The sequence below is a fragment of the Orbicella franksi genome, chromosome 12 (genome assembly GCF_964199315.1).
Source record: "Orbicella franksi chromosome 12, jaOrbFran1.1, whole genome shotgun sequence".
NCBI classification, from domain to species: domain Eukaryota; kingdom Metazoa; phylum Cnidaria; class Anthozoa; order Scleractinia; family Merulinidae; genus Orbicella; species Orbicella franksi.
The window spans coordinates 1,385,659-1,398,845 of NC_138156.1; the positions used below are offsets into that span (position 1 = coordinate 1,385,659).

The 13,187-nt window shown below is 38.6% G+C and overlaps 3 protein-coding genes and 1 pseudogene across 5 annotated transcripts; 2 read left to right on the forward strand and 2 right to left on the reverse strand.

The window, feature by feature from the left end:
* Positions 1–83: 83 nt before the first annotated feature.
* Positions 84–3,132, reverse strand: LOC145463373 (serine/arginine-rich splicing factor 1-like). 2 transcript variants are annotated; one of them, XR_014041322.1, is made up of 4 exons: positions 2,856–3,132; positions 1,798–2,179; positions 1,110–1,686; positions 84–745 (listed from the first exon to the last, which is right to left on the reverse strand). XR_014041322.1 is itself a non-coding variant. In XM_081447123.1 (3 exons), exons 1-3 carry the CDS (start codon positions 3,038–3,040, stop codon positions 1,450–1,452), a joined length of 804 nt encoding a protein of 267 aa, XP_081303249.1. In that variant the 5' UTR covers positions 3,041–3,132; the 3' UTR covers positions 923–1,449. The 2 variants fall into 2 exon arrangements, 1 of the variants encoding a protein (XP_081303249.1); XM_081447123.1 differs by lacking the exon at positions 84–745 and having other exon boundaries at positions 923–1,686.
* Positions 3,133–3,292: 160 nt separating this feature from the next.
* Positions 3,293–5,560, forward strand: LOC145463378 (dynein light chain 2, cytoplasmic). The gene is made up of 2 exons (XM_081447129.1): positions 3,293–3,433; positions 4,878–5,560. Exon 2 carries the CDS (start codon positions 4,878–4,880, stop codon positions 5,145–5,147), a length of 270 nt encoding a protein of 89 aa, XP_081303255.1. The 5' UTR covers positions 3,293–3,433; the 3' UTR covers positions 5,148–5,560.
* Positions 5,561–6,866: 1,306 nt separating this feature from the next.
* Positions 6,867–7,793, forward strand: LOC145463377 (dynein light chain 2, cytoplasmic pseudogene; annotated as a pseudogene). The gene is made up of 2 exons (XR_014041323.1): positions 6,867–7,009; positions 7,137–7,793. The product of XR_014041323.1 is annotated as a dynein light chain 2, cytoplasmic pseudogene (transcript).
* Positions 7,794–8,007: 214 nt separating this feature from the next.
* LOC145463371 (ubiquinone/menaquinone biosynthesis C-methyltransferase UbiE-like) lies at positions 8,008–13,044 on the reverse strand. The gene is made up of 7 exons (XM_081447122.1): positions 12,806–13,044; positions 11,809–11,958; positions 11,315–11,473; positions 10,450–10,556; positions 10,275–10,363; positions 9,608–9,719; positions 8,008–8,666 (listed from the first exon to the last, which is right to left on the reverse strand). The coding sequence occupies exons 1-7, from the start codon at positions 13,005–13,007 to the stop codon at positions 8,565–8,567; spliced, it is 921 nt and encodes a 306-aa protein (XP_081303248.1). The 5' UTR covers positions 13,008–13,044; the 3' UTR covers positions 8,008–8,564.
* Positions 13,045–13,187: the final 143 nt, after the last annotated feature.

A 13,187-nucleotide genomic window follows, 5' to 3' on the forward strand; every position in this document is an offset into this window, starting at 1 on the left:
TCTTGAACTGGGTATTCCTGCACTGGAATCACCAACCCACATCAAAAACAATGCACCATGATAAGGAAGAGAAAAATTAACATCAACAACAATTTGTGATACCATAATAACTTTTACTCAGTTTGACCAAACAATGATAATCATGTATGTATATGACATGACCTCAACGATAGGATACTTGTCAACTGGTTACTTCACATCCCCGCATTCGTTTTCTGCAAGCAAATCCTGTAGACTGTGTTCCTGAAGCAAAAATGTTAGTCAAAACACATGCAACATGGTGCAAGAAAGAAAGTAATAGACCACTACCCTTTGTTATGAAGCACAAACAGGGGGAAAGTCCTCACATTGGAAGGAATAAAATGTCATTTTTTTTTCTCAGGATATGTTTTGGATGAGCTTATGTTTGGTTTAATTGGAAATTTCATTAAACTGAACTTGTAAAACATCATACCACATTGAGGCTACCCTCCATGGAAGAGTACTTTGAGAGACCATTATATTTGAAAGATAGTCATTGCTTTTCCTCCATCCAAAACTCTGATTTTCCTCCAAAAATGTTGGCAACTGCCAAAAGAGTTTACATCCAAATCCTATCCTGGCGAATGAATGAGTTCCAAAAAATTGACTCCTGATTGTTTCCAATGTTCTGTCCCAAAACTGTACTGGAGCTGACCTCCAGTTCCTATGCTATTCCGTGATCACTGACATGAGAGGATCCGGTCTCCTCCAGACAGCTTTAGATCTGTCACAGAATTATAAAAAGTTAACTTGTCAATAATTTCTTTCAATTTTTAACAACACAGCATGCTTGAGAGGAAAAATGCAGGAATGCTGCTTGTCTTTAAGCAAAGTACTGAGAATCATGCAGTAGTCAGCCACAGTATTTAAGACTTACTGTTCTTTAATTCTTGCTTGCTGGAACAGTATTTTACTTTTGCACATACATCAAAATTAAATTAAAATGAAACCAAATACATTGTCTTAATCAAATGGAACTTAAAGGTCTTTAAATGGGTTCACATTAACATAATTACCCATCTGCAGTCTTAAAAAAAGTGTCAATTTCTGATGTAGGTTTATCATCATAATTGAGAAGCCATGCATACCATGATATCCAAAGAAAATGTCCTATGTCCAATTGATCCTATTGTTCCCAGAGGGTATTTTAATCCACTGGTTCCTTATCCAGTTTCTGATTTCCTTAGCAAGTTAAGTGCAGAAACATCTATTGTTGTTTTCTTTCCTAGCTTTCCTTTCCAATATCACAATTTGCTTGTGCAGCCCTGAAAATGATATCATGGAAGAGTAAAAGATGTGCCTGACTACACAAAATCAGAAATAAAAAGTTATCTTTTGTTACAGCTAAGACGTCACTCTATTTATGCCTTCTCTTACATCAAAACAATAAAGAACAGAACTACACATAACAGGAATGCAGTGGAATGTCTATGAACGTGAACGTGAACGAGATTTAGAACGCCTTGGAGAGCCAGATCTTCTCCTCTTCGGTGATCTGGAAGGGGACTTGGATTTCTTTGGTGAATATGATCGACGAGGGCTGCGGGAGCGGGAATGGGACTTCCTTCTCGGGGATCTGCTTCGTGAACGTGACCGACTACGGCTTCGTGACCCACGGCCTCCACCAGGATTGTCCTGTTTTACACGAATGAAAGCAACTTCACCCTAAATGACAACAGGAAGAAGAGAAAAATGTAAGACAATTGTTTTTCAAGATAAACTGAATAAAATGGGCTCCACAATAAACTATTTTCACCACTGAAAAGTTAGTGTTACCTCATGAGAACGGAACTTGGAGTCATCAAGATGTTTCAGGGCATATTTCATGTCGTCATAACGAGAGTATTCCACAATACCAGTTCCATCCTTGAAAACGTCAGTAAACTGAACATCACCAGCATCTCGCATATGGTCCTTGAGATCCTGCCAACTACCAGTGGGAGGCAACCCAGAGACTAAGACTCGGTACTCAGAGCGCCGTGGAGGAGGACCACGACCACCACCACCGCCACCACCACCACCACCACCACCATAGCCACCACCGCCAAATCCTCCACCTGATCGGCCACCCCCACGTCCACCACGTGGAAACTCTACACGAATCCTCTGACCATCAAATTCGTATCCATCTCTCCCTCTGACTGCATCTTCAGCATCTCTATAAGGTAGTAAACAATTTATTCCTTTTTCAGTTAAAGTTGGTGCAGAAAACTTGAAAACAGGCTATTAAGACAAACCAAAACACAAAGAAATGAAAATACAAGGAGTGTCCTGCAGTGAAATTTAAGTTACAAGCCAAAGTGATGTTGACAGGTGACGAATCCGATCTTGACTGTTTTATTCACTCATAAATTTTTCATGCCATTCACTGTCAACAGCTTTGAACCCGAATCTTGCCAAGAAAGAAACGCCAGGAACTTTCTTCAAAAGAAACTTAACTCTTCCCACCGCAATGCAAAACCGTGGAAACAATACAGTTCTTCGGGCACAAACTTATAACTGCTGAATCCATGGATCTGACTGTTTCGTCACAGTTGCGTAAAAAATTAAAATAGCGAATGCTGAGAAAAGAACAAATCCATGATGACGAATTAGTTTTCTTGAAAAGAAGCTTTTCTCACAAGCCAGCACTTTGCCCAACAGCTAAAATGTATCAGGAAGAAATGGATCAGCGTCAGAAAACGAAACCCGATCGAGCAAGATAGAAACGACGCCGCTCGAAGAAGACCGAGGAAAAATCGCCCAACAAGCACATAACACTAAGAGAGTGTATAACTAAACAAGTCTAGTTATAAAATACGGGTTGAACTTCAGTTTAAGTATTCCTTTCTTACCTTGGGTCATTAAATTCGACGAAAGCAAACGGTGTGCCTCCAGTACCATAACGAGGAATTTTCAAGTCGACGTCGGCAATTTCTCCGTATTTGTAAAAGATATCTTCCAAATCTCTTTCGTCTACGTTAGAAGGCAAGTTTCCAACGTAAACTCGCCTACTATTGTTATTGCTTCGATTCATCATTGGGCTAAAATAAGAGTCGTTAAACGTCCTTAAAAAAGGAAGTCTAACAAACTGCGTCAGTACAAAGATTCAAAGATGGCCGGCCACGAGTAAGGTCTGCTAAAGGGGAGTCCTATCTTTGATCAGGGACTCCTACCCAGGTCTCCATCCAAAGTTGACTGGCGCGTGGAGTTATGGGTTGATATAGGCGGACCAAAAATCCAGAACATTTCACGAATCAAATCGTAAACTTTGAGAACAGTATCCAATCAGAGACAAGCAGGAAAGGAAAAATAGGGAAAGGAAAAAATAGTCAAGTGTTCTTCAGCGAAAGTAGCCTTGTTGTTGAGGAAAGGGAAGTTAAATTTTTGGTTCGCTTGGTGTCATCTTGTGCTGATCGAAAAAATTTCTAAGGTGGGTAAATTTTTACGATAGCAGCAGTTTTTCAGCTGTACGTTGTGTTGATCACGAGGGGCTTGTAAGAAAATATTGCCTCTGTCAAGAAAAAATCTGTAGCTAAGCTGGTCGAACTTTTCACGTTTTGCGTTAATATTGTTTATGAAGATAGGCTAATTCAAATGGCTGATTTCTGCACATTTATTTCCAAATTTTTAGTTTTTTTTTAGTAAGGTCACTTACAAAATAATGGTGAATGCCACAGAAGTTGTTTAAGCTTAATGCGTCAGTCAATTCCAGCAGTACCCATCCCCCCCCCCCCCCCCTGGGCTTATCCCCGGGCACTAGCATTTTTTTTTTAAATGGGCAAATTCCCCAGGGTGGGGACACATAAGCTGTCTAAATGTCCTGGGGTGGGGACGAAGAAAGAGGGCAAATGCCCCGCCCCCAGGATCGACGCCTTCCAACACCTCTGCAGTTTTCTCGTTAATCAGTGAATAAAACATTCAACTGTTCAGTATTTTAATGCAACGGTAAAACTTCAAGGACAACAGTACGTGTTAGTTGATTCTGATTATTTTTATTTCTTTATATTTTGTTTTTAACAGTTTGCTAGAGGATAAAGTGACATTAAATATTTTGTCGTATAAAAACCATTTGTTTTGGATATTTTGACAAGAATAATGACAATCCCGTTAACAATGTCTACAATGAAACAATTATCGTTGTTTTAGAAATGTCACAACTTTAATATTTTATTTCAATACTTGATTATAAACAGTTCATTGAATCACTAACCGGAAAATTTAAACCTAGATTTTTTTGTTCAACAGTGTCAAATGCACGTAACAAAGCTGGACCCTTCCATCCACAAAAATGGCCACCCTATGTTCAACAAACACCTTGTCTTTCCCGTTGAACTCATCCATGGCACTCTCGAAAACACGTGTGTCAAATTCCCGGGGGTCACCCGGGGTACATAAATGCCCAGCCCCCGGGCCGCGATAAAATTGCGAATGCCTCACCCCCAGGACTGACATTGTGAGCAAATGCCCTGTGGTTGCCCAATGGGGTGGGGGGGGGGGGATGGGCACTGCTGGAATTGACTGATGTATAAGCTTAAAAGTATTTAGAAGATCAGTTTCACAATGATTTTGGATACCATTTATCACGAGACATGTAAGTTTACTGTGCGTTTCTGAGCCAAAATTAATATCCTTTCATTTCTATGCTGAACTCAATTTTTCCTGCCAAAAAATTACACACCAAAACATTTTTATGTAAGGAAAATGAAGTCAAGTGGTTGCCACGGAAACAAAAAATGTGTGGCGTTGCAGTCCTAAGTAGCTCTGTGAAAGTGATCAGTAATCCTGTGTTTAAGCTTACACTTCTCAGTGTTCAGTAAAAAGTGCTGTGACCTGGAAAGAAAATTATAAATATGGTTCTTTCCACTCTGTATTAGATGTCTGACAGAAAAGCAGTAGTGAAAAATGCTGACATGTCGGAGGACATGCAGCAGGATGCCATAGAGGTCGCGACACAAGCTATGGAGAAGTTCAATATTGAGAAGGACATTGCTGCATACATCAAGAAAGAATTTGACAAGAAATACAACCCCACATGGCACTGTATTGTTGGGAGGAACTTTGGTTCATATGTGACCCATGAAACAAAGCATTTTATTTACTTCTACCTCGGACAAGTTGCTGTACTTCTGTTCAAATCTGGCTGAACTTTAAGAGTCAAACCAAAAGAACTTCTGTCCAGCCATTTATTGACTTAAAATATGTTACTGCCATATTGTTAATATAAATTTTAAAGTATTTTTTATTTAAGTTTGTGTGAGTTACAAATTCTAATATAAGTTGTCTGATGTGAGACACCAGTATCTTATTTACACCAGTATTTATGTTTCTTTTTGTATAATAATATCAACATAAAAGTGGTTGTTTATGTATTAACATAAAAGCAATGTAAAGTGAACCAATTTTTCTAATTGGCCAGTATTTGACCTCACAGAGGTGGTGTTGTTCAGGGATATTTTAAGAAATGTGCTTGCCTTCAATATTATAACTTATTGTTCAGAATTTAATATTGGTGTTCCTTCCATTCTTGTTGAATACACGTTATTTGCTTCTTTTTTAATGAAGCAGTTTAACTTAATCTGTACGATAGACACAGGATTAACACACTATACCACAACTTCCTTTTGCTTCTATTTCAGCATTAACTGTACAGTCCCTCTGCTGTAGTTTTCTTGTTTGTTAGAGAAGTAGTAACATCCAAGAAGGAGACTAAGCCTTTGAAACCCGTTTTTTTTTTTCTTTTTTTTTTCTTTTTTTCAAAAAACTGATCCTAAAAAATTTTGAGGATTTCAACTTAAATCCGCTTTGCTAATCTAATATCTATTTTTACCTTTGGTGAAGCACCCACTTTTGCAACTCATAATAAAAAACAAAGTAAGTAGTGCTATCTAAGGGAAAGAGGGAGAGGTGTTTCCCTGAATGCTATGCTTTTGATACACTCAGACAAAGGTGTAAACCCAATTATCCCAAAAGTGATCACTTATAATAAAAACACCTTAAGAAAAATAGCATACACAAATACCGCTAACTTAGGCTATTGTTTATTCAAAGCTCGTTCATTCAACCGTTTTTGCGTAAACTACGGTCAGACGTTCCTTTTTGCAGTGGCACCATACAAAACAATATATTTTGACATTTGTGCTTGGGCCCATCCATCCTCGCAGACCCAGTGGCAGTTAATCGGGGCGAAAACGTCCTTGTAAACTTTCGTGAAATCTTTCGTCGCGCCGATTTATTTTCCTCGCGCCCACATGCTTACGGGTTTTCCGCGAGGGTTGAAACGTTTTTACATGTGAAAAAGAAACTGGGGAAGTGATGAGAAAAACTGCTGTTTGGAAAGCGGACGTTGCGCCTTTGTCGAATCAACAAAAACGTCAGTTTTTTTTTTAACAGGAATTGATTCTGCTGTTTTTTTGTTTTTTTTTTACGACCACCTTTCAGTGGTAGATCTAGGGAAGGGGCCCGGGTCCCCCCTTTTTTGGGTAAAAAAAGAAATCACAGATGGAAGAAAAGTCTTAGCTCAAGGTCTGGATCCGCCAATGACTGACGCAATTTTTTTTTGCCCGCGGATTGAGTGCCTACCTGATATGATGTACATACAAGAATAGTTCTTCTGCGTACTAGGTTCCCCAATGTTACGTGCGCAAGCTTGGATCAGATGCCACAAAAGAATTACCACTTCGGGTACCTACCTGTTCTTCGGTTTTAAAAGTTATATAAACGCCCAAAATTCAATATTCAGAACCGCATGGAGCGGGGGGAGCGGGGGAAGCGGGGTGGGCATACCCGATTAGTTCATCCCGCAATGGATTCTGGGTTGATATAGGCCGCCTAAATAGGCTTGGAAAGTCATCCAATCAACAACTCAGTTTACACTTATTGGGTGTTCCATGGCGTGGGTCAAAAACTCCAAGGAAGCGATGTTGTGTTTGTTTGAGGTAGCTGTTTGAGAAAGAGAATTTCGGTGGCGAAGATCTGTGTAAGTTGCGGAAAGCTGTTTTTAGACAGGGTGAGTAATCTGGTTCTTTTTCATTCCCCTTTGCCGTTAACGCCATAGGCGTGGTCGTTTGGGAGGTACCCGGTTAGTTAGGAGGTGCGTGGAGCGAAAAGCTAATTTAAGTTTGCGTTTGTTCCAGATGACCGAAAGGAAAGCAGTAATCAAAAATGCCGATATGTCAGAAGACATGCAGTCAGATGCAGTAGAGTGTGCTACCCAAGCTATGGAAAAGTTCAACATCGAGAAAGACATCGCTGCCTACATCAAGAAAGAATTTGACAAGAAGTACAACCCAACATGGCACTGTATTGTTGGGAGGAATTTTGGTTCCTATGTGACCCATGAAACAAAGCATTTTATTTACTTCTACCTTGGACAAGTAGCCGTGTTGCTCTTCAAGTCTGGTTAATTTCGTGTCAAAAAGAAAATGCTGTATTTCGATAGACTCGAGGTCGCCGGACGCCCTATTAAATTAAGTTATAAGCTTACTTATAGAAAACTATTGAGAAAATCGCGGTGTTTTGTGTTCTTTGCTTTGTAACAGAATATTTCTAGACTGACCTGTAAAAATTTTTATCAGAAATGTACCTGTACTCCAAGCCCCTTTCTGTAATACAATAAACATACAAGCACTGTCTTGAAGAGTATGTTGTAACCACTGTTGACCACCTCCATTAGGGTAAGGTGGGCTAACTTACATAAGCAAAGCTGACTTTAGATTTGTAATCTCAGGTCTGCTTGGTACTTTTAGGCAGAATTCAGATGTAATAAATTTAAGATTGGAAAGTTTGCTCTAGTTGGTTAGAGTCTCACTGATTTTAATGATGTATAAATTTTAAACATACCGAAGTTTGTTTTGAAAGGGAAACTCCTATCAAATCAAGATCAAAAGTGACTAGGATTTCACTTGATCTCACAGGGAGTGAAAGACAGTGACCTCAGACCGTCTGAGAATGAGGCAATCATTACTGAAATATATCTATGAAGAATTAAAACATATTCTGACTTCATTGTTAATGAAGTCAGCATTGTTTCAAATAAAATTGCAAGGATTAACTGCCTGAATTTTTTGATTTGAAAGGAAACCAACTTTTTCAGTTGATTCATTATTAGCTTGGACAGTTGCCATGGTTAAGCAACAATGGGAATTACTACTGCAGTAACTTATTTTGTAACATGTCAGTTTTGAACTCATCAGCTGCAATGGTTTGATATCAAATAAAAATTGTGGACATAAACTCCAAAGTTGGGAAACTAAGTTCAGCAACTTAAAAATGGCAGAAAATTTTCACCAAGAAATAAAACAAAGAAAGCATGCACTTGCCACTGCAAGAATCTGAAGAAATTTGAATAAGCCTGCACAGCAGGTGTATTGGTTAACGAGGAATATGCCCATACCTGGTGCCCATATACTAAACATTTAAGTCAAATAGCAAGTAATTAAATAGTTGAATATAAATTGATTTATTAATTCTTAGATTTTGTACAGACTTAACTATTTGTTAACAGTTTGAGGTCGAAAGGGTAGAGTTAACAATTTTTCTAAATTTGCAGTCAAAGAACCACTTTATAGTTTAAACCCTGAGTGAATGGCTGCTATTCCAAATGTTAAGTTCTTGTATGTCACATGACTGAATCCAGCATCTTCTATCATGCCTGCAAACTCTTCCTGAAAGCAGAATTTAAAATCAAGAGTCAATGACAGAAGCAACAAACTCTGTTAATAATCACAGTGGGTATGTTTCTTTATTTCCTGCCATTTTTATTGATAGGGAGAAGGGGTTTAAGTTTACACCCCATTTCCATCATGAAACCAACTGCAGTTTTCCTCATATTTTTTCAATACACCAGCAATGCACAGTATATAGTTGCCATATTGATTAGCAGATGTAGCTGTACAAAACTATGTTATTGTCACATCAACATGAAAACAACTCAAGACAATTCACAGATGTCTGTTGTGCACAGCGATCTGTCTCTCTCACATGGATTGAAATTAGACTGTGTATCTAAGCGTTGCCAGAGGGGGACATTGTGGGGTTCTGAACACCGCAATACTGCAAAAAATTCAGCAAATACCTCAATAATGCAAAAAATCAGCAGTCATATTGTCATGGGAGCCCTAGGGCTGACATTGTCCAGTGGTATTCTTGGTTAGTACATGCATTGTTGTCCCATGTGCTTGCAGTGTGTTCGTTGCTCTGTTAGTGTGGTGTTGTGGGTTGAATTATAGTAGTTTAGCAGTTCTCAGCATTCCCTCCCTATCCGCGCCCCCCCCCCCCCCCCCCCGCCTCCCACTTCTCTTCAGCATTTTTTTTCTTTCCACTGAGCCATCTGGCTTGAGTGTGACAGGTGCCAGTAGGGGGCCTGGCGTGGGGGGTTCGTGGCTTGGTTGCGGGTTGGGCAGGCCAGTCGGGTGTTCTAGCGCCTTGGGGATGTGACTGCGGTTGCTGCCCCCGGGCTTCATAGGCACCTTCCCTCCACAAGCGACTTGGGTGTTAAGGGCAAGTAAAAAACGTAATGGGCCATAACTGTTGTCAAAAAGATATTATGAGGAAAATGAAGGTACATTCAAACAACATGTAACAAAAAAAACTGAAATTAAAAAACCTGGTTTGGAAATTGTCTGATGCTTTCCACTAAATACTGGTATGATTTCCAGTCTCCAGCAATGATATGTCCCATCACAGGTATCACATCAAAAGAGTACTTCTCATAGGCACTGTTGGAAAGCAATTTCAAATATACAAACATTCTTTAAACATCCAGAAACCAACAATTTTAGATTGCTGCTAATATTGTATCAGAGACCAGGTCCATTTTCACTCCAACTATAAAGAATCCTTTCCATAAGCAATTGCTAGGCATTTCTAGCCAGTAAATATTGGCTGATGTTGAATATGAGATAGTCAAAAAATAAAAAAATAAAAAAAATAAAATTTTGTATTCATTACAACCTTTTACTAACTCAATGTGAGGGTTTTAATTACTGGGGATATTGGTCCAAGGTTGTGGCAGTACAAACCGAGTGCACCAAGGTCAGTACAAAACTGACTGAGGACCAACATTCCCCAGTGCGGTTCAAGCAAGATAGTTTGGTAATTAGTTTAATATATGGCACTCAGGAAATGCCTGCTTTGAATTTGTAACCCTTAATAAAATAAAATAAAAAATACACAGCTTATGATGAAACATCCGTTTCGAAAAATCCTGACCATCAGAATGCTCGGATTCACCTCAAGACTACCCTGTCATATAATAATAACTCTTCTTACACCTTGCTAAGAGCTCATTTTTCACTTCACTGAATTCCAGACAAAGGAATCTTCCACCAGGGGCTAGAACTCTGTAAGCTTCAGTCAAAGCCTATGATTAAAAGTAGTAAAGTTTGAGAAACCCTCAGACAAATTTGTAGTACGTAAACAATGAGTGAAAACCCCATGAAGTGTAACCTTGGGTATTCTTGTAACATTTCGAATCCCAAATGCAATGGTGTAAGCATCAACTGATGCAGTGGCTATAGGCAACTCTTCTGCATCTCCTTGAATCCATGATATATCTGTGTCACAAAAAAATAAATTACAGTAATCAATGTGATGAGAAACCACTTTAAGCTTTGGGTAAAGTCTTGTGGAAGCCTTAAATGTCAGCCTCAATGGACACCTCATATATGTAAGTGGACACTCAATCACGGTCAAGTGACCTGGTTAAATGAGAATCAATAGTTAACAACAATGATGGAACATTAAGACATAATCGGAGCGTCATGATTACAGAGCAGCAGACAAGTTAATATTCAAAATGTAAACCTCCTTTGCTCCTATTCAAATTTCTTCTAAACAACTCAAAAAGACACAGGAACACATGTCAGGTAAATACATGTAACAATACATTTATTTTAGCTGCTGATATAGTGTTCACGTCTCCTGTGCTTGGAGTGATTTTGAGACCTTTAGAAATTGTAATATCAAAGTGCTTACTTTAGGTCATCTGGTACAAAAGAATGCATTTTTCATTGACATAATTTTCAAAAATCCATTTTTAAGCTCATTGCACAATGACATGTTCAAAAAATTAAGTGGCAAACTTTTATTTTAATTATTATTTTTTACTTCTTCTTGCTGTTAAGATTGTAAAGAATCATTTTATTGGAGGCAAAAATTAATTTTCTGTAAGTGGCAGTTAAACATTAGTATGTTGCATACAAATGACCTTCAATTCATACGTTATCTTCAAAGCATTAAAAACGTAATCGTATTCTTTTTGAACCTGCAAAACATTCAAAACTAAAAACATCCAAGTACCCTGTATGTGCACCTGAAGAGTAATTGAATCTTGCAGCTCTCTGTTGGCCGACATCAAGCATGGCTTTGTTGATATCACACACAGTAACATGAGCGTCAGCAGTTTCCATTCTTTGTCTGCCCCTGGGTGATCTGTTCTTAACATGGTTAAGGAACCTGAATGCAATGTCACCTGAAACAAGAGAAACCATGACATGGCTTTGGTCCTGCAATTCCTTTTTAGAGACCACTTTAAGTTGTGTAAAAATATTGTAAATTGAATACAGTCAGTCCTCTTTTTACATGTAATTTGCTAAGCAGACAAGCAAGTAACAAACATGAACTAAGGGAGATTATTTTGAACCAACCTAAAATCTCAGAATTAACCTGAAGAGCATTACACAGCATTAGTTAACCTAGTGCATGATTGAATTACTGCTTCAGGGGGTGGTACAATACAGTTTGCTTTTAATAAAGGGTTAACACAAAATCAGTTTATCAACAAATTAATAATTATGAACAACATACCAGTTCCTCCAGCAACATCTAAAAGTTTTGTTCCCTCAGGAGGGTTAAGAACCCTGATAAGTCTGTCTTTCCACAATCTGTGTATTCCTAAGCTCATGGCATCATTCATTTTGTCATATGAACTTGCTACATTTTCAAACACCTTGTAAACTGAAAAATGAATTACAATATCTTGCTAGAGTGATAACATGGTAGATACCATACCCTACCCCCACCTCTTCACAATCTTATAAATTACTCTTCTGCTATGTACTAATACTTTCTTTCCCCTTACCTAGAAGTGACAACTACATGTAATGAGTCTGTGCGTTTCCTCAATATAACCCTGACCAGTGGTTAAGCCAGGGAACCAGGAGAAAGCTGGTAATAATCATGCATGCACAAAATGCAAAATCCAATGTTAGTATTTAACCAGTAAAACATTTAATTCTAACAATTACTGGGGAACTCTATTCTACCATCCTCTCAGGACAAGTTATGAAATTTAATGTTTTTGTCGTTGTGCCAGAAAATATCTAAATTCCCCCATACACACCCCAACAATAGGATTTTTGGCTTAAAGGCCCTTCCCACCCCTCTGGAAGTTTTAGTCTAACCTCATAATTTCCTTTGAAAATTTTGGCCCTTGAGAACTCCCATCTCGTCTGAAGTTCTAAATCTGACCTTCCAGTGGAGGTGTGGATATTTTCTGAAACTCCTGGATTTCATAAATTCCAAGAAGTTGGGGTTCAAAAGACCAAAGGTGTCAAAGGGAAATAATGGCTAATTTTGGCCTAAACTGGAATATTTTCCAGAAGGGTTGTAATGGGGTAGGGGTATGGATATTTCTGGAATAATGCAATATATAATTTAAACTTTCCAACTGATTTTGCTTATTATAGTTGCCAACTAAATGGTGGTGGTTCATAAGCCATTTGTAAGACTTTGGTCTGACCGTCATAGCTGACCTTATAATGTGCAGTTAACTACCAACAAGATAAAGCACATGCGTGCCTACCTTTCTGGGTCTTCTCTTGTTCTGACACTCTCTTGTATCCGAAATGCGTACTTTTCTCTTCTGTTTCATAGTTGGAGAACAGCCGATATCTCATCTTGGACAACCAAGACCCACCACAATACGAACAACGAGCAATAACCAGGGCAAAGGTCCTGGAACTCATACAAGGAGCCGCCATCTTAGGTTGCCAAATTAGTCCCATAATTCCTAGCGTTCAATATTTTGGTTTCCTTCCCAGGAACTAGATTGTGTTTTTGGTAAACTTCCAATATTTTACTTGAAATTGGCGTCTTGGCGATAACTTCCCTGTAAAGAAGACTATCTAAGATTTTTTTAGATGCTTTATAATCGCAGTAGAAGTAGGCTAAGAATGACGGCTCTT